This window comes from Labeo rohita, chromosome 17 (assembly GCF_022985175.1).
Source record: "Labeo rohita strain BAU-BD-2019 chromosome 17, IGBB_LRoh.1.0, whole genome shotgun sequence".
NCBI lineage: Eukaryota > Metazoa > Chordata > Actinopteri > Cypriniformes > Cyprinidae > Labeo > Labeo rohita.
In genome coordinates, this window is record NC_066885.1 from 26,890,080 (window position 1) to 26,912,031 (window position 21,952).

Here is a 21,952-nt window from a genome sequence, read left to right on the forward strand (position 1 = left end):
ATTAATTTCTTAAAAAAAAAAAAAAAAAAGAAGCAATAAAAATGTACTGACCCCAAACTTTTGAACGGTAGTGTGTGTATATATATATATATATATATATATATATATATATATATATATATGTGCAGAAAAAAATTACAGAAAAGCAGAGAGGTAATCTGTTATGCAACTGGTTGTCCACGACACATGAAACTCCTTGAAAGCACTGAAATGGCGCCATCTATTGGACATTTTCCAAATGAACAGCACCAAAAAAGTTTCAAATTGCTTTATGGTCAGTAAGACCGGTCTCTTCTTTAAGAATCACAATATTAGTAATTCTATTCAGTATCTGGCTCAAATCGACTGTGTTGATAACTCTGCTGTGGCGACCCCCGATAAAGGGAGCAAGCCGAAGGAAAGAGAGAGTAATTCTATTTATTAGTTCAGTGTCTGATAGTTGGGATCGTTTTAAAATGTTCAGAGAAATCAATACTCAAATAACACAAACATTTTCATTAAATAATGACAGACACTTATGCTTCCTTATATCAGTGTATTTAAATTAAGGTACTGATTTGAGCAGTTACATGAACTTTACATCAGAGCATTTTTACAATGTAAAATTACATTCCCAATACATTGGTAATTTTAAGGTGCATATAGAATACTGAAATACTGAATACAAATCTTCTCATTTCACATTAAAGAATTAGTTCACTCAAAACACAAAGCGGTCATTATTTACTCGCCCTTGTGGTGCTGTTTTGAGGAACACAAAAGAAGAATTTTTACTAAAGAAGAAATTTATTTTGTATTCCACAAAAAAATAGAGTAAATATTGACAATTTCATTTTTAAGTAAACTATCCTTTTAAATTTGCTGAAAACCTAGTGGTTTTGGAATCTCCAAGACATTTGATCTAGCTAAAACATAGGACTTTTTTACAAAACAATCTCTCTCTCTCAATCACTCTATATTACTTTATATTTCTTATTCAAGGAAAATTTATAAGAAGTATACTGATTTTGTCTAACTTTTTTTTTTATTATTGTGTGTAAGCAAATGGCATTTCTCCTTGCAAGTCAGTCACTAGATTTTATTATAAGGTTCTGCATTCTATCCTGTCCGGTCATTTCAATAGCTGATCTTATAAACAGTTTCACCCACATGTAGGACACCCGTTTTCTTGACAGTGTAGTACTGTCCCAATATTGGTGCAGTTTTCTGATTAGGGTCAGTCAGTCGATATCTATTAAGTAAAAAAAAAAAAAAAAATTAAGTGATAAAAATTAAAGCTGTGGATGTATTAAGAGATGCCAACATGATGTTATGAAGATGTTCTATGTATCCTGTACAGGAATATATTTCTGCACACTATAAACTCTGAAACACATGCATTTTTAACTTCATTGCATGGGATTTTTCTAGTCATGCACACACTACGACACAAATCACACATTATATATACACAATAATTTTTATAACTGTACTGAAATATATGTATAACAATAACTGTAAGAATCGTAATGTTTTTTTTAACTCTTCTGCTCACCAAGCCTGCACTTATTTGATTCAAAGTACAGCAAAAACAGTAACATTTTAAATTATTTTTACTATTTAAAATAACTTTTCTATTTGAATATATTTTAAATATTTTATTCCTGTAATTTCAAAGCTGAATTTTTAGCGTCATTACTCCAGTTTCATGATCCTTCAGAAATCATTCTAGTATTATTACTATGTTGAAAACAGCGGAGTAGATTTTATTTTTTTCAGATTTTTTTATTTAGAAAAAATAGAATAGAAAGTTCAGAAGAACAGCATTTGTCTGAAATGTTTTGTAACATTATAAATGTCTAAAATCAGCATATTAGAATGATTTCTGAAGGATCATGTAACACTGAAGACAGTGGTACTGATGCTGAAAATCTAGCTTTAATCCCAGGAATAAATTAGATTTTAAAATACAGTAAATTAAAATAGAAAGCAGTTCTGAGAAAGTAGTAAAAACATTTCACAATATTACTGCTTTTGCTGTATTTTGGATTAAATAAAATGCAGGTTTGTGAGAAGAGAATTCTTAAGATATATATAGATCTTACTGTTCAAAAACTTTTGACTGGTACTAGTGTACATTTACATATACGTATAATAGGACTCTCTTCCAAATTCTGCTTTAATAATGAACATAATGAATAATGAATAATGAAGTCTAAAATGCCTGATAAGATGTAACTGATTAAAGGGGTCATCGGATGCAAAGTTCACTTTTCCATGTTGTTTGAACATTAATGTGTGTTGGAAGTTCAAATCGCAAGTTTAGTGGCTAAACGCGGCTAAAGTAAACAGGCTCGTCACTCCACAGAGAGAAGAGAGGGGCGGGGCGAGCAGAGATCATTTGCATTTAGAGCAACATCGACCAGAACAGGATGATTTTTGCGGAGCATATTTTGGCAAGGTAAAAAGGGTGTTGTAGTACATTATAGACTTTTCATTAAGACCCTAAAGAATTGTGTCAACTTGTGAAAAATGGGCATCCGATGACCCCTTTAACAAAAGAAAAACAAGCCAAATTCTTTGGCAGGCAGCATAAGACAAAAAAAAAAGTTTGCCTAAAAAGCCATTAAGCTGTGTGCACATGAACTAGGTAAATCTTAACTCAATTAGTGTAATAAAATGAAATGTTTCTGTCTGTATGCACTTACGTTTTGAGAGTATCCAGTGGTTCTTTCCTGGTGATGACTCCAGTCTCAGGGTCAACAGTGGTAAGAACGCATCTGAATATTAACTCATGGAATTAATTCGTTTACATGATTAAACAATGTATTAGAGAACAGTGTATATTCTACATTACCTTCCACAGCCAACAACTCTCTTTAGCTCCACTTTGCCAATCTGAATATGATCCCATGTGTCCTAGTTAGGTAATAATCAAGTTTTATATTACATCATAACACACTTTACATTGCATAACACTGTTATGACATTTAATTATACCTCTGTGAAGGCCTCACAGTCACTGACAACAATACTGGGACGAAATTGATAGATAGTAACATCCTTATCCAATCGGGTATTCAGGTCCCTAACAGAGGACTCTGACATTAGCATGATGGGAGCAGCATCAGGATAGGCTACCTGAACAAAAAAAAAAATAATAATAATATTGTGAAATGACAGATATGTAAGAAATAACACTGAGAATGTCACAGGAGACATTATATCTCTTCTTTAAAGTACCTTAAAGCCAAGCATTTAGTACAATTGTGATTTCACAAAATTGTTGGGTCACTGAATCACTGATTTTGATACACTGGACAGAGCTAATATATATATATATATAAAAGCCTTCATAAATCTTTATTTTTAGTATGAGACATGTACAGGGCTGTCCATCGAACCTTTTCATCCTTAGGAAAGAGGGGATCTTTCTCAAAAGGCTTTTGGGGCTTTAGATGGGGTTCAAAATGCACCAGACGAACAGTCTTGTCAGATTCCAGGTATCGTGTAAGCCAGTTAGACACATCGTCCCCACAGTCTCTGCCCTCAACGTCTCTACTAAAGACTCTAGATATACGCAAAATAAGCAAATTAATTTTTATATTACACCACAAAATATCATACCAAGTGGAACGTACTTTAAAGCAGGTCAGCACAGGCACACTTTTCCAACAATATGAGTTGATTAAATTATAAAGCAATATATATGTAATTCAAAACAAAAAATATCTGGACACTTTCTGGTTAGTGGAACATGTTTATAGGTGATGAACTCTGATTTGACCCCTGTTTGTACCTGAAAATAAATGACTTCATAAGAGCACTGTTAAAAACTACATACTAAAGAACATTGTTCTGATAATTAACTGAAATTGAAATTATGCTCTGCTTAAGAACCTGCATGCTCAAAGTGTCACCCTTGTGACAGTCTTATTTCATTTTTGTATTTTTGGAGGTGTAAAGATTTTTTTTGTCTGTTTTAATTAACAATATTTTTTTGTTTTTCTTTTGACGTGCATGCTTTTGTTTTGTTTTTGCTTTTGCTGAAATAATTACTTGAAACAAGTCCAATTCAAAGTACTAAAAGTACTACAATTAGAATTGTAATAAAAAAAAAATTAAAATAAATATATGAAAAAAACCCTACTAAACATGACAAAAGCACATAGAATAAAAATAGTAAAACATTAAATGAAAATGTTAAATAAAAACTGATTCAAGACATGAATAAATACTATAACAATACATAAATAATAATAATAATAAAACATATCAATAATATATGTGCACCACAAAACCAGTCATAAGTAGCATGGGTATATTTGTAGCAATAGCCAACAATATATTGTATGGGTCAAAATTGCCGATTTTTCTTTTATATCAAAAATCTTTAGGATATTACGTAAAGATCATGTTCCATGAAGATATTCTGTAAAACTCCTACTGTAAGTATATCAAAACTTAATTTCTGATTAGTAATATGCATTGCTAAGACAATGCATTGCTTTTGGACAACTTTAAAGGCGAATTTTGTCAATATTATGCACCCTCAGATTCCAGATTATCAAATAGTTGTATTTTAGCCAAATATCATCCCATCCTAACAAACCATCAGTGGAAAGCTTATTTATTCAGCTTTTATATGATGTATAAATCTCAATTTCTAAAAATTGACCCTTATGACTGGTTTTGTGGTCCAGGGTCACATAAAATATAAAGCCAGTTACACTACACTTGACAAAAGCACATAAAAAATGCTAAAACATAAAATGAAATCTGAAAATATCTAATAAAAGCTCTTTTAAAACATAAATGCTGTAATACAATATACATAACAATATACAACTAATACAGAAATATAAATAATAATAATAAAACACTGTTTTTTACATCCACTACAATCACAATGACGCCAATTCAAGCTACTCTGCAATGAATTTCATACATATTACTGTAAATATAAATACTTACAAGGCCACTTTTACCTAAAACGTAACTAACGTTACCTGCAGGGCACAACTGGATTATTGGGCTGGTTAAGAGGAACCCTTAATTCCTCCATCTCGGGTCCATTGAGACACAGCTGTCCACCTTCACAGCTCAATGTCACCAAAACCAGACGAGGCTGCTGTCTGCCCGTCACCATGTGTCCGTCCTCCGTGATGACCAGCCAGTGACTGCAACAAACAAACACTCTCTGTATAACTAACACTAACGTTAGCTAACAAGAACAGCTGTCCATATTATTCTGTAATGTACATACTACGACATCATGGCGCGAATTATGGACGTTTGAGGTAAATAAGCTTTAAATCCCTCCAAAGCATCTCAGAACTAAGACAGTATGCTATTTGTATTTTTCAAAAGTTTATGTAGCAGCGATAGCCTGCTCGAGCGCTGTCCGTTAGCATCAGACTGTGAACCGTCATAATATGTCAAATGCTCGAGACGGAATTCAAAATAGCAGACCTCATCTAATTCGCACAGTAATTTTACCGAGGTATGTTTAAAGAAATCGTATGACTGAACAGCAAATATGCCTACTTTCACCAAAAACTCACCGATCCCGCAGTTCGCCATATTTCAGCCCCATTCGTAGACATTCGGCCGTCTCCACCGACACCACTTTCCCAGACTTCATAGGATAAACCAGCAGCTGGGAAACAACTCCCACACGACTAAACTTTTTCTCTGGACGCGTATATTTATATACAACACCGAGTCCTATCAGAGCAACTGCTGTGCCTGCAGCACATAATACTATTTGCCGATTTTGGCCGAAGATATTCACCAAAACCCCTTTGAAATCCATACTTAATTCTCGGCAGTAGTACAGTATCTACCCTTTGAAGTCCGAAACGTTTTATAACGCTCACGCTATCTGATGGAGTGTTTTTATTGCAGCCAATGAAAGGACCCGTTGCTACCAAGTAGTTTTAAAGGAGCCGTCCTCGCTTTTTAAAGTAAACATGTAATCAGACAATTTTCCAAGTACTGCTCACTGTGTACACGTTGTGAATTATCAGCAGGTTATTCCAAAGCAAATGTTTGCTGGTTACCTGATAGCTGAAACATTTTTCTTGGCACTGATAGTTTACATTATAAAGCCTGCTTTTAAACCCTGTCCCCACAAAACACCTGTCCCTGGTGAAAAAAACAGCATATGCTGGTTGGTATGTTTTGATGCTGGTTTAAGCTGGTCTTTTGCTGGTTTTTGCTGATCATGTTGCTGGTCAAGGACCAGCATGAAACAGCAAAGGACCAGCTTAAACCAGCATCAAAACATACCTACCAGCATATGCTGTTTTTTTCACCAGGAGTCACTCAGACCACTTTTTACTTTTCCATCTAATAGCTAAAAATAAACATTTAAAGAGATAGTTCACCCAAAAATGTACATTCTGTCATAATATACTCACCCTCAAGTTGTGCCAAATAAATCTGTAAGAGTTTCGTTCTTCTGTTGAACACAAAAGAACATATTCTGAAGAATGTGGGTAACCGAAAAGACTCTGGTCCCTGTTTTCTTATTCTTTTTTTTTCTTCTTCTCTTCCTTTGGAAATCAACTGGGCAGTGGGGATCAGCAACTGTCTGGTCATCTCATTTTTCAAAATATCTTCAGCAGGAAAAAAAACAACAACTCAGGAACAAGTTTCAAAACAACTAAAGGGAACCCCGGTATTAAGACTTGTATGGCTTAATATAACGTAAATGATGTCTCCTAATTAAATATGTAGTGAAACCCCATGAACGGTTTATGTTATACAGGTGCATCTCAATAAATTAGAATGTTGTGGAAAAGTTCATTTATTTCAGTAATTCAACTCAAATTGTGAAACTTGTGTATTAAATAAATTCAACGCACACAGACTGAAGTAGTTTAGGCTTTGGTTCATTTAATTGTGATGATTTTGGCTCACATTTAATTAACAAAAACCCACCAACAAATCTCTCAACAAATTAGAATACTTAAGACCAATTAAAAAAAACATTTTTAGTGAATACGTTGGCCTTCTGGAAAGTATGTCATTTGCTGTATATGTACTCAGTACTTGGTAGGGGCTCCTTTTGCTTTAATTACTGTCTCAATTTGGTGTGGCATGGAGGTGATCAGTCTGTGGCACTGCTGAGGTTGTTATGGAAGCCCAGGTTTCTTTGACAGTGGCCTTCAGCTCATCTGCATTTTTTGGTCTCTTGTTTCTCATTTTCCTCTTGACAATACCCCATAGATTCTCTATGGGGTTCAGGTCTGGTGAGTTTGCTTGGCCAGTCAAGCACACCAACACCATCGTCATTTAACCAACTTTTGGCGCTTTTGGCAGTGTGGGCAGGTGCCAAATCCTGCTGAAAAATGAAATCAGCATCTTTAAAAAGCTGGTCAGCAGAAGGAAGCATGAAGTGCTCTAAAATTACTTGGTAAATGGGTGCAGTGGACCCACAGCAGCAGATGACATTGCACCCCAAATCATCACAGACTATGGAAACAACACTGGACTTCAAGCAACTTGGGCTATGAGCTTCTCCACCGTTCCTCCAGACTCTAGGACCTTGGTTTCCAAATTAAATACATAACTTGCTCTCATATGAAAAGAGGACTTTGGACCCCTGGGCAACAGTCCATTTCTTCTTCTCCTTAGCGCAGGTAAGACATCTCTGACATTGTCTGTGGTTCAGGAGTGGCTTATCAAGAGGAATACGACAGCTGTAGCCAAATTCCTTGACACGTCTGTGTGTGGTGGCTCTTGATGCCTTGACCCCAGCCTCAGTCCATTCCTTGTGAATTTCACCCAAATTATTGAATCAATTTTGCTTGACAAGCCTCTCAAGGCTGTGGTTCTCTCGGTTGGTTGTGCATCTTTTTCTTCCACACTTTTTCCTTCCACTCACCTTTCTGTTAACATACTTGGATACAGCACTCTGTGAACAGCCAGCTATTTTGGCAATGAATGTTTGTGGCTTATTTTTTATTTATTTATTTCTTAATAAAAAAATAAAAAAATATTTTTATTTATTTATTTAATAACTACCCTTTAAATAAATTGGACATTTTGTTGGATTTTTTTTGCTTTGTTTTTTTTTTTTTGTTGAACGTCCTGTTTCAGTCCACAATATGTTACAAGTTTAATGGGTTGCACATGATTTATTGACTTTAAGGAATGTTTCGGGTTCAAATCTGAAAAAAAGTTTGTGGCATGCTAATACAGCTTTTATTCTTTGAACTCAGTATTTCAAAGAAAATGTTTTTAAAATAAAGATTCAAAGAGTTCTGAGAAACATTGTGTGAGTTACATTGAGCTTTTTACTTCCAACGATTGTATTTAGGCTTTAAAATTCAGAAAACGTGTTTATTTGTGGAGTTTATTATGATGGAAACATGTACGAATCATAAACTGTTGTTGATCAGAATGCCTGTTTTCTGTACTATTCCAAAAACCAAAAGAAAAAAATCTATTGGGTTTTTGTTGATGGAACCAGGGTGATGTTAACTTTCAAATTGGCCAAATATACAAAACTATGTCATCACAGGACCTTTTGGATAGTTGTGGTAGCTGTGTAACCAAGTGTTTTTGAAAGGGTTAAAAAAACCCCCCACTATTTTGTTAGTTTTTACAAACCGTTGGATGAATTAAAATGATTTCCTCTGGTAATTGACAGCATGTTACTGATTCCACAAAACCGAGTAACGATTGAAATTGGAACATATTCCTTATTAGACCATTTACAGAATAAACTTTGTGAAAATACATCCATTTCTCTAGTTTCACTGGCATTGGACATGACCGTATCAATTTCACACAGACCAAAAAAAAGAAACCTGGTATTCTTTCCTGTTCTTTTTATTATTATTCTAATTAGCAAAGAATTATTTTTGCCCTGTTTCCTGTAATAAGGACAAAAATAGAAATATAAATGTACACTCTGTCCTGCCCCCACCGACCTGCTGGTCAAAGATATTTTTTACCTTTCACATAGATGTAGATGCCAAAACAAAAAAACTCTAGAAGGAAAAGCAACAGATGCCGCCACCATGGGGGGGGGCAATACAGGCATTTGTTGTAATGGCGTTCCTTCTGTCACTGTGTCGTGCAGGTTTAATAGCTGAAGGCAAAGTCTTGGGCACAAAGCGCTTTCTCCTTGGCAGGATGTGAAGATGGCACACACTCCTGTGTGGGCCAAACATAGCCTGAGCAGCAAGGCCTCTCTGAATCATGGGGGATACACAGGACACGATGTCCAGATCGGTGCTGAGAGCACTTGGAGAGTCCGTATGCGATAACTGCTGTTTTTCCTAAAGCTTTAGTTCAGACCAAGGTCACGTTATCTTCAAAGGAATTTCATGTGCTAAACATCAAGAGTAATTAGGTACCTTAAGTTCAAGAGTCTAATAAACTTTCCACGCCGAGATGTTGACTCTGATAGCACTGTTACATTAACAACCCTGTCTTAGTTTTGAAAAAAACAGTCTTCAGCAGCCAATCCGAATATCGTTTTATCACTCCATGTGACCTCCATCAGGTTAATATACTTCAGGAGCTTTCAAAAGGTCAGATTATTCCCATTACACACTGTACAGAGCTGGGCAGCAAGCAGGAGTCATGTCGATATGCCATCTGGATCAACAAATACCTGATAGGTGTTTCATTTTGCTGGTTACACTGACGTCTAGCACAACGTATTATAGGGGACTCATTACAGTAATGGAGTGACAGTCTGGTAATAATATCACATCATAGCATACTTAATAAAGAGTGTCAGACATAGCTTTCTCAACATCGCAACATTGCGAAAACTGTCAGTAAAACATGGTTGTGAAAAATACAGAGGTTGTGAAACTGACAGAGCAGGTTATTTTTGGTATATAACAAAGTCTAAGTTTTAAAATAGTTTTTTTAAAAGAATTTCAAGCAATACATACCATTTTGTGGCTCATTAATGTGTTGTGACAGATCACTAGCGCCTCAGTTCAAGCGGCAAGTGAACCGATCATCTCTTCCTCTTTACTACTAGTTATAGCACAAAAAAACATGAATGAACATCAGAAGGTATCTTGTTTCAACCACAGAAATACATTGACACACAACATTTTTCAAGTTCAAGTCCACAGATATTAATCTACTCTCCTGTCTGGTTTGTTTGTTGGACAAAAATGGCAATTCAGCATTATGACTGGTCAGATCGCCTGTCAATCAAACTCCCTCTGACCGGTCAATTGATATAAAGAGGAATTTATTGAATTGTTATTCAGAGAATTTCAATGCAGATCATGCATTCATTAAGGTTAAGTGTGCACTGAAAAAAATATAAGAGTTGAGTGTCTTTGCATTCGCTCGCAAATCTTTTTGCATTCCCATGAGAAACATTACGTTCCCTCTCACAGGAATTAAAATATAGTTTCCCTCCTATCTCATATTATTTCCATATGAATGCATTGCAATATTTTTTTTTCCTCCCATCTCATTTTTTTTTTATCACCAGGGGGGCTCCATAGCATTCTGGGAAATTAAGTGTTATTAAAAATATAAACTGAATAAAGTATATATATATTATAATATATATATATATATTGAACATATTTGGTATTTTTACATTCCTGTCTATTTGTCCATCTCTTTATATATATACATATATATATATATATATATATATATATATATATGTGACCCTGGACCACAAAACCAGTTTTAAGTCGCTGGGGTATATTTGTAGCAATAGCCAAAAATACATTGTATGGGTCAAAATTATTGATTTTTGTTTTATGCCAAAAATCATTAGGATATTAACTGAAGATCATGTTCCATGAAGATATTTTGTAAAATTCCTACTGTAAATATATCACAACTTAATTTTTGATTAGTATTCATTTGACAACTTTAAAGGTGATTTTCCCAATATTTTGACTTTTTGCATCCTCAGATTCCAGATTTTCAAATAGTTGTATCTCGGCCAAATATTATAGCAAACCATACATCAATGGAAAGCTTATTTATTCAGCTTTCATATGATGCATAAATTTCATATGATGTATAAATATATCAGTTTGGAAAAATTGACCCTTATGACTGGTTTTGTGGTCCGGAGTCACATATATTTAAAGGTATTTTCTTGTTAAAATTGGTAAATTGAATTTTAAGCCTACTTTCTCATTCAAATTCGAATTCTGTTCACTATCTCAACTCAAACTCAAAAACAGAATTGAAATTTAAAAGGTGTTCTCCATCCAATTCTGACTAGTGTAAAACCCTGCAATGCAAAGCAAAAAATGACTAAAATGACTAAAATAAACAAATTCACGACTCTAATACCATTAGTTTCTCATCAGAACAAGATAAATTAAGATCATAATTTTTTTGGTCAAACTACATGTATAATAAATAGCTGTTACCGTCTATTGCACCATATCAGGCTGTAAATGAGCTATTTGAAGGCAACAATTTGAATTCTCATAAAAGTCTTCAAAGTGTTGATAGAGTATAGATGTGTTTGTGTAAAAAGACTCCTAGCAGAGTTCTAGGTGGTCCGTTCAAGCATCTTTATGTGAATGCTATGAAAATAATTCATGTGACTCATTAAAGATCTACAGTGGCTGTATAAGAAAGTGAGGTGATTCAGACAGAGCTGCGTCTCTTGGAGAAGAGCCTGAAGGGTGAGATGTTTCTCAGGTCAGCAGACACAGTGCTAATGGCTGAGCAGCGTTGAGGGTTACACACGCAGCCCGTGGGGCCGGTTTCAAAGAAGTGGTGGGGCGATACATCTCCTTGCTCCATTAGCGCATCAGTGAAGGACATATCCTGCGGGAGGATCACCATTTTCTCTCGGCTTTTGTACCACAGGCAGGAGCACACCGTCTGGAAGTGAAGCACCTCAGCGTAGACGCTCTTCAGCCCTCGCCTTTTATCTCGCCCTGCGGCGACTGGGCTCGGCGGGTCCGGACGCCGCAAAACCGGACCTTTTTGTTTATCTTTGGAGAGCAGCGCCCTCTGCTCTGCGTCTCTTCTCTCGTCCTCGGTGTTCATCGTCATGAACCGTAGCACCACTAGATTGAGGAAAGCACCAATTACTGTGAGGCCCATCAGGATATAGACGAAGCTAAAGGCCACGTAATGAGGGTCGTTCTGGAGAGCGTTGTCCTTCTGTAGGGCTACGTAGTCCCCGAAACCGATGGTTGTGAGGGTGATGAAACAGTAGTAGAAGGCATGGAAAAAGGTCCAACCTTCGTAGTGGGAGAAGGCAGCTGCTCCTATGCACAAGGTGCTGACGCAGGAAAAGAAGCCGATGATCACCATGTTGGCCATGGAGACTTCCGGCCGCCGCAGGCCCATGCATTTCTTGGCTTTGTGCAACAGGAAGCGGACAAAGGTGTTGATGCGTTCGCCCAGGCTCTGGAACATCACCAGGGTGAGGGGGATGCCCAGAAGTGCATACCCCATGCAGAATGCTTTCCCAGCATCCGTACTGGGGGCGGCATGGCCATAACCTTGGGAAGAAGAGCAGGAGAAGATAAGTGGTTTAAAGAACTAATGCTTTCATGAATAACTTGATGTGATGTCATATGTTTATAGTATGTTTGTAGACCTTAACCCTTCAGACCCTGCATCCACTGGAATGGTTTGAACCAGGAGTGCACAGTCCTGTTCCTGGAGAACTACATTCTTTCACAATTCATCTCCAACCCTAATCAAAAGCACCAAAACCAGCTAAATAAGCTCTTCAGGAACACTTGATTTACATACCCTAAATCCATCCTAGGTGTATGACTTTTTCTTTCAGACGAATGCAATTGGAGTTATATTTAAAAAATGTCCTGGCTCTTCCAAGCTTTATAATGTCAGAGATTTTGAAGCCCAAAAAAGTAGATCCATCCAACATAAAAAGTACCCCATGCAGCTCTAGGGGTTAATAAAGGCCTTCTTAAGCGAATTGATGCGCTTGTGTAAGAAAAATATCCATTTTTAAAACTTTATAAACTGTAATCTCTAGCTTTTTTACAAATCCTTGTTTTGTACTTCTAATTCATGACTGGTATTCATGATTCCCTCCTCTGTGCTTTCAGAGCTTATACTAAGCCTACATCATCCACTGGAACGCCACTCTTTTGTGAATGTGGTGAGCAGAAGCTAGAAATTTCGGTTTATAAAGTTTTAAATATAGATATTTTTCTTACACAAACGCATCGATTCACTTCAGAACGCCTTTTTTCACCCCCTGGAGCCATGTGGAGTACTTTTTATGATGGATCGATGTGCTTATTGGGCTTTAAAATCTCAAATTGTTAGTTCATCCAAAAATGAAAATTCTGTCATTAATTACTTCTTGTACCAAACCTGTAGGACCTTCGTTCATCTTCGTAACACAAATTAAGATATTTTTGATGCAGTCCAAGAGGTCTCTGACTCTCCCATAGACAGCAAGGGTACTACCATGTTCAGGGCTCAGAAAAGTACCAAGATGATCGACAGTAGTAGTCCATGCGACATCAGTGGTTCAACTGTAATTTTATGAAGCTTTGAGAATACTTTCTGTGCACGAAGAAAACAAAAATAATGACTTTATTCCACATTTTCACCTCTACTGTGTCAGTTGTGAGACACGTTCATGACCACCACGTTACCTGACCCAGATCTGGCGTTTTGACGTTGCATTGTGCCTTGTTTACATTCGAAAAAAGACGCACGCTGTATAAAAGCGCCACCACATGCGTGTGTCAAGGTACTCTCCTGAAACGCATGTCCACAACTGACACAGTAGAGATGAAAATGTGGAATAAAGTCGTCATCTTTGTTTTCTTTGTGCACAGAAAGTATTCTCATAGCTTTGCAAAATTACAGTTGAACCATTGATGTTGCATGGACTATTTTGTCGATCATCTTGGTACTTTTCTGAGCCTTGAACGTGGTAGTAGAGTCAGAGACCTCTCGGATTTCATCAAAAATATCTTAATTTGTGCTCCAAAGATGAACGAAGGCCTTACGGGTTTGGGACAACATGAGAGTGAGTAATTAATGATGGAATTTTTATTTTTGGGTGAACTAACCCTTTAACAGTTATTTATAGCCATTATAAAGCTTGGAAGAGCCAGGACATTTTTTTAACCCTCTGGTATTGTTCATTTGATCAATTAAAGAGACCAAACACCTGAAATGTAACTCTTTTTTTTCTAAGTAAAATCAATGTTATATATTTTTGTTCCATAATATTCTTGATTTTGTATTTTGAGAGAATTTCATGGTACTAATTAATATTTATGCAATAATTATGATCAATTATTTCCTATTGAAAATAATATTTAAAAAATTGTAAAAATGTTATATCACTTTTTAATTATGGCAGTATTTCATGTTAAAATAGAGACAGATATTGTGTTAGACATGAAGGATCTGACGATCCTTAAATGCAAACTGTGTGTGTTTTGCCTCAGAGCAACCATACATTTGTGTTGTGTTTTGCTTTCTTTTTATATATTCTTCATTTATTCTTTATTCATTTATTCATTTAGAATCATTAATCATTTCATCATTTTATTATTCCATTTAATCATATAATCATTTATAATAATCATTATAATCATTTATATATTCATTTTATTGATTCATTAATTCATATTATATTATAGTTGTTTTTTATATATTTTTTCCATTGTTGTTTAGTCTTATGACTGTGTAGCTTCAAGGGCTGTTTGTCTTCATGAATAAGAGATACAAGGGAATGTTTATAGAGACTCAAGGTTTATGGGATGTTGTTGTGAATCAGTTTGGTATAACAGTACTTGTTGAATTTGTGTTCTCCAGACAAAGTCTGAGCATTGAGACATACGCAACTAAGACTATTCAATAAACCCTGCTCCTTTTTATCATCATTACTTCGTCTCCTGCTTCTGCTCTTTTCTGGCTTCCATCGGTCAACATCCTAACTGACAGAAACCTGCTGTTAGTGGGGTTGGGGTAACTACAGCTTGCTGACTAGTTGTTCTGTTACCAGAAAGACTGATATTTTCTGACGGGATCTGGTGTCCGGGGCTGGATCCTAATTGTCTGGCGTGGGGACCTGATCTAACAGACATAACATCAAAATTCAACAAAAATGTAACAGAAATGAACAGGAAGGCTTAATCAGAGGTTAATCAATCTGATTTCAATCTCTTATTTGAGTCTTCTGGCTCAATTTTGCCATATTGTTACAGTCACACGTATGTGCGTCTGTGGTGGGTTCTGATAAAGTAGCGACTAAAATGACCGAACAACATCGGAGGGTTAATATAATACTCCAGTTGTATTCGTCTGAAAGAAGAACGTCATATACACCTAGGATGGCTTGAGGGTGAGTAAATTTTATTTTTGGGTAACCTATCCCTTTAAGCAGCTGATTTGTTGCGCCACTGACCTAACCGGCAATGACTGTGCAGGTAGTCTTTGTGCATGAAGGTACCTTCAATGATCTACAATAAGATACAGAGCGCATTGGTGATAACTAAGCAAATATTTAATCACTAAAATACTAATTTCTTGCTATAAATGACATCCAAAGTGAAAAAAGTTGGTCAAAAATGTACATTTGCACACAAAGTAATTACCAGCTGCAACTTCCAGCCATCTTTTTTTTCCTTTTAGCTCAGCTGTCATTAAATAGAATGAACAGGATTGTGGACACCCCTGATTTAAACCAATAAAAATATATGTTTTTATAATATGAGTAATGCTTGGTCACAATCCTAATAAAGACATGATTAATCTGATTGAGTTTCAGTTAATGGGTCTTTGATTCCAGTCAGCGTGTGATTTACTTTACTGTAATTCAGCTGTGCATAGAATAACATTTGTGCTCTTTGGGGGTGTATGTCAGCTAAACAACCTCTTAATAAGTCAGAATAAATGTAATAAGGTAAACAAGCTTTTCAATAACGTCACAGTTTGTTATTGGCCAGACTCATCAAACTGTTCATCAGATACACACCTCCCACACTTATTTGTACTAGACGTTCTTTAAAATCCTGTAAATATTATTACAGACGTTCATTACACTTAGCCATCCCAGTTTTGTTATGATGATGCTGTAAACTCCCCAATGAGGGCAGACTAATATGGCATTAGCCTGGAGATTTGTTGAAGCTCGGCGCATAGCTCACAGTTTTGGGATACCAAATAGACTCACGGATCAGATTTTCAATTAGCATCGAAGTTCGAATATTTAAGAATGATTTACAGTTATGAAGCGGTGACATTACAGAATCTCTGTTCTTGCTTTTATCTGAAAAAAAAAGCACAAAATTAATTCTTAACCAGTCAAATGTTCCATGACAAGTGACAATACTTTTAAGTAAATGAACTAATAATTATACTTTAATCTAAAATATCTAAAAATTATAACATCTAAATAAACTAAGCATATTATTTGGATGTTTGAAGATACACTCTCAGGTCACTAAGGCAGTACCCTTTCAAAAGGTATACTTTTGTATCTTATTTATTTATTAAGAGTGAATATTAACACTTAAATGTGGCATATTAGTAGCTTTTAAAAGGGTGCTGACTCCTATATCTTTTGTACCTGTTTTCCGAGAGTGTATCAAATTATGTTGTGTTGTATATCACTTTTCATCACAAGTCTTATCAAACTAAAAAGTGCTTTTGAGCTTTCAAGCAGAACATGAGTGTTAAAGTGAAATATAATTATATATTGTTTAGTTGTAGCTGTATTGCAACATCATTATCTTCGGCTCGTGAAATCGCATAGAGGTGACACACACATTAGCATTTTGTAGGGTGCTTTTCTAAAAATAACCCATGCATGACCATTTTTGAATTAATCCACCGGAAGCAGCCACCGACCAAAATCACCATGAACAGTAACACAGGATTAAGCCCTTCAGTGATGACTGTACGTAGCGTCCTTCTTCATTTTTCTTACTCATCAGTCGCTTCCTGCGGTCTCAATTTATGTCTTAAGCAATCTTAGTGAACATATTTCACCAAGACTGAATTCGAATTTGATTGAATTTCATAAACGCACGGTAAAATGTTAATTCTACTTTTAAAAAACGTTCTTTTGTAGCTGCCAGAACTTTTCCGCGAAAAAGTGTTTACGGGAATTTCTGTATAGTCTATATACACCTTAGCCTTCCTATTAAAATGAATATACTAACCTGTTTGACCTGTTGGTTTTCTGTACTGCTAATAGAGGTGATGCGACGGAAAACCAAATGATTACTTTAAGATAATCGAAATTTTCCTAATAATAGTGGGCAATGTTGAACACAGAAGCACAAAACAGCATCAGTAAAACATATATGACACTAAACTGATGCTTTAATCAATTAATTGTGATTGTTTGTGCGGGAAATTACCCCTTTCCACATAAATGCGATTCACAGTTAAAACTTTAAAACACATTTTTATCATAAACGTCGTGAGAATAATTCTGTGAAACAGAATTAAATGAAACAAGGTTTTTTTTTTCTAAACATAAAGTTGAATTGTAGAAACATGCATAGGCTAAACTTGTAATGAGAGTATAAACATCATTATGCTCTTCACAAATTAGGTTCATCAATTAGAATTGAAAAATTACCTATGGTCGTTATCACAGTGATGGCGAAATAAAAAGACCCGGCGAACTTCCACTGGACTCCGGCTTTGTGAGGCTTCAGTAGCAACACGACCTTTTCAATCTGTTCAAAGTCAAGCCTGGTGAGATTATATTTATGCATAAGCAGAAATTTTCGATAGTCGAGTTTGCTCTTCTGGCTTTTCTCCTGCTTTGACTCGAGAGCGTCGAAGACTCCCGCTCCAATGAGTAAATAGGACAAAGTGCAGATAATTAAGGCGAGTGTCCGCACGTTTTGTCTCTTCATCTTCTCATAGTCGCCTCAAAACATCCCTCAGTTTTCAAAGCTCCGGTCCGGCATGGGAACTTTCCTGATTCATGGGTTGTCATAGCTCCCTTGCACCCCTTGGCAGCAAGCATCCAGCTGAGGGTCTCCTGAAAATCTGCCACAAGGGACCGCTATTAAAAGAAGTCGTGTTTAGTGGAGCTGTTCTTTCAGCACCACCCCCAGAGACTGATACACGCGCTCCTTATATGGGCATTTGTTCCTTCCAGTTAGCTGGAGTTCACTGGTGAACTGGGAGTGCGAAGAAAGATTTATACTGTTACGCGTCATCCATCATATTTCACTGTAATTATTAAGTAATTACTGATTGTATGGAATGCACGCTTAAAAGAGATTTTCCGGAGTGATTAATCATTTTGGGTAAACAGTTCTTTAAAGAAACTTTTTTTTCTTAGCGTTAAGAGCATTTTAAAATTCCAAAGAACCCTTTTTCCACTATAAAAACCCTTTTGCGCATTGGAAAGTTTCCATGGATGTTAAAGATTCTTTATGGAACCACTGATGTCACAAAGGAAGCTTTATTTTGCCGTAAGAGTGGGCGTGGCCATTTGTACGTTTTATGTGTTTGGCTTCAGTCTCATCCACGTTCAGCTATTTGTAACTGTACAAAAAAAAGTGCAAATTTGCTTTGTAATTGGTGCATCTTGCCATATTATTTTAATGCATTTTCTCAATAATAAGCACACTGGAAATAATGCAGTAAACATTCATTTATAACATTAGATGTAACATACAACCCTAATGTAAAAAATAATAAGAAAAAAAAAAAAAAAAAAAAAAATAAAATAAAAAAATAACACAGGGAATTCTGGGAATGTCAATTTAGTTATTCACTGTAAATTTTATGTTCTTTTTCACTTCCAAAAACGGTATACTGTCGTAAAATTACATGCAATGTCCAATGCAGTTTTTCATTGTATATAGTAGGAGAACTTACCATTTAAATGGTTAAGACTTACCTGTTAAATGGTTAAGAACTTTTAAGTTGATTTAACTTAAAATGGTTAAGAACTTACCTTAACCATTTAACAGGTTTTTACTGTAGCATTTTTACAGTTCATTTTCAGTCATTTTAAATTATCTTTAACGCTCACATTGTGTTCCAGTCATTTTGACTAGATTTTCTTTTTCCTGAAAATGGACTAAAACTGTTTCACACAAGTCGTAACAACTTCGTTCAGGTTATAACATATTCATACTTTTTGTACTTATTTTGTAATTTGTAATTATTTCCCGCCAGTCTGTCACACTTTTAGTGTTCCCTGTCAAATATGACCGGCATACAAATAATGCTTATAAATATCTTATATATTATCTTATATGTTCTACAATATTATTACTAAATATTGTTGTCAATCTTTTTTATCAACTTTTCTTTCAATTAAGACAGGTTTTATAATTCTTTTTGGAACTGATTGATCATAGGCCTTAGTGATATAAACTTATGCACCCTTTTTTTTAAACATTACCAAAATTATTGATCAATAATACTTTTTTCACTCAAAAACTGAGGTGCACCTGCTCAGGTCAATTAGGCCTATATGGCAAATCAGTACCAAAAAGAAATACAAAACCTATGCTTATTGAAAGAAAATAAGTTGTCAAAAAGATTAAATCCAAGATTTGACAAATATTAAAGGATTAGTTCACTTCCAGAACAAAAATTTGTCATCCAAGATGTTTGTGTCTTTCTTTCTTTAGTCGTAAAGAAATTATGTTTTTTGAGGAAAACATTTCAGGAATTTTCTCCATGTAATGGACTTCTGTGGTGCCCCCAAATTTGAACTTCCAAAATGCAGTTTAAATGCAGCTTCAAAGGGCTCTAATCGATCCCAGCCAAAGAAAAAGGGTCTTATCTAGTGAAATGATCAGTTATTATTATTATTTTTATTATTACAATTTATATACTTTTTAACCTCAAATGCTTGTCCCATCTAGCTCTGTGTGAATTCTAATTTTTCAGGTCATGACAATTAGGATACGTCTAAAAACTCCCATCTCATTTTCTCCTCCAACTTCAAAATCATCCTACACCGCTGCAGAAGTACCAACCCAAAGTGAACATGCAAAGAAGATCGAACACCCTTTACAAAAAAAAGGTAAAAACAGCAATGTAGACTATTTTGAAGTTGGAGGCAAAAACGAGAAGGGAGTTTATAGACGTACCCTAACTGTCATGACTGGAAAAAAAACAGTTCACACAGAGCTAGACAAGACAAGTGTTTAAGGTAAAAAGTATATAAATCGTATTTTTCTTTTAGAAAATAACCAATTATTTCGCTAGACAAGACCCTTCTTCCTCAGCTGGGATCGTTTAGAGCTCTTTGAAGCTGCATTTAAACTGCATTTTGGAAGTTCAACTTTGGGGGCAACACAGAAGTCCATTACATAGAGAGAAATCCTGAAATGTTTCCTCAAAAACAATTTCTTTAAACATGGTTCCCACACCTTGGTTAACTTCAAATTCAAGGACTTTCCAGGCCTAATACCCTCAAATTCAAGGACTTAAAGTGGGGACACATTTCAAGTGAGAGCAAGGTTACACCGTGATACCTTGTAAGATACATTGTTACAGTTTTCATGTGTCAAACACAACTATGCAAAAAAAATTTTTTTTTGCTTTTTTTTTGCCATATGACAGAGATCTGATATTCTATTTGTCTTATTTCTGTTTTGCATAAAATTAAAATGATCTGATATTAAATTTTGCATTAATTTTATTGAAAAGAGCTTAGGCTCATGTAACGTTAAGTTAACCTAACACGTTAACGCGCGTAACTAACGAAGTCAAGCAAGCTAGTATGCATAGGCCACGAAGTGTTGGCAAAATAACACATTAGCAGACCGGAGGGAAAAATACAAATTTTTTTCCAGAAAACTTCTTGCACAAAATAAATTCAAACACTTTCAAGGACCTGTAACTATGCATGTTTTGTTTTTTTTTTCAGATTCACAAACTTTCAAGGATCTCTTACAACTTACAACTTAAAGGAGAGCTCTACTTCCAGAACAACAATTTACTAATAATGTACTCACCCCCTTGTCATCCAAGATGTTCATATCTTTTTGTCTTCAGTCGTAAAGAAATTATGATTTTTGAGAAAAGCATTTCAGGATTTTTCTCCATATAATGGACTTCATTGGTGCCAAGATTTTGAACTTCCAAAATGCAGTTTAAATGCAGATTCAAAGGGCTCTAAACGGTCCCAGCCGAGGAAGAAGGGTCTTATCTAGCAAAACGATCAGTCTTTTTTTTCAAAAAATATTTTTTTTATATACTTTTTAAGCACAAAAGCTCATGTAGCACAGCTCTGGGATGCGCGTCCACGATGCTACGAATTAGTAATGGGTCGTTCTTGAACGATTCTTTCATTTTGAATGAATCTTCAATGTGACTTGGAAAGAACGAGTCGTCTTGGGGAGTGATTCGTTTAGTCGTGCATTCGCAACATCCTATTAGGTTCTTCCCATCACTACTACGAATCATCGTCTGTGTACTGAGTATGGTGAAAAACTCCATCTTATTTTCTCCTACAAATTGAGAGGAGGACATTGTTGTACCTTTTTGTTTGTAAACAGCATTTGACTTACTTGCATTTTCTTAGTCTTTGCTCACTCACTTTGTAAACACTGGGTCTGTATCCACTTACGTTCTGCATGACCTTTCGACGTGATTCAATAATACGTAGCTTTTGTGCTTAAAAAGTATACACATTTTTATTTTTCGAAAAAAATGACAGATCGTTTCGCTAGATAAGACCCTTCTTCCTCAGCTGGGGTCGTTTAGAGCCCTTTGAAGCTGCATTTAAACTACATTTTGGAAGTTCAAAATCGGGGCACCAATGAAATCCATTATATGGAGAAAAATCCTGAAATGTTTTCCTCAAAAAACAACATTTCTTCACAACTGAAGACAGAAAGACATGAACATCTTGGATGACAAGGGGGTGAGTACATTATCTGTAAATTTTTGTTCTGGAAGTGAACTAATCCTCTAATGAAAAACTTACAAGCAATTTTTAATAAACTTATCATTTTTGACCAGGAACACAAGGTTCTCCTTGCATTTTTGAACAAGTCTGCTT

The 21,952-nt window shown here is 35.5% G+C and overlaps 2 protein-coding genes across 2 annotated transcripts; both read right to left on the bottom strand.

Annotated features, from left to right (window-relative positions):
* Positions 1–521: 521 nt before the first annotated feature.
* Positions 522–5,889, bottom strand: marc1 (mitochondrial amidoxime reducing component 1). Its single transcript, XM_051133281.1, has 7 exons — positions 5,544–5,889; positions 4,989–5,159; positions 3,384–3,549; positions 2,980–3,120; positions 2,837–2,898; positions 2,688–2,759; positions 522–1,231 (listed from the first exon to the last, which is right to left on the bottom strand). Exons 1-7 carry the CDS (start codon positions 5,792–5,794, stop codon positions 1,117–1,119), a joined length of 978 nt encoding a protein of 325 aa, XP_050989238.1. The 5' UTR covers positions 5,795–5,889; the 3' UTR covers positions 522–1,116.
* Positions 5,890–8,599: 2,710 nt separating this feature from the next.
* On the bottom strand, positions 8,600–18,007 carry kcnk3b (potassium channel, subfamily K, member 3b). The gene is made up of 2 exons (XM_051133280.1): positions 17,546–18,007; positions 8,600–12,458 (listed from the first exon to the last, which is right to left on the bottom strand). Exons 1-2 carry the CDS (start codon positions 17,826–17,828, stop codon positions 11,590–11,592), a joined length of 1,152 nt encoding a protein of 383 aa, XP_050989237.1. The 5' UTR covers positions 17,829–18,007; the 3' UTR covers positions 8,600–11,589.
* Positions 18,008–21,952: the final 3,945 nt, after the last annotated feature.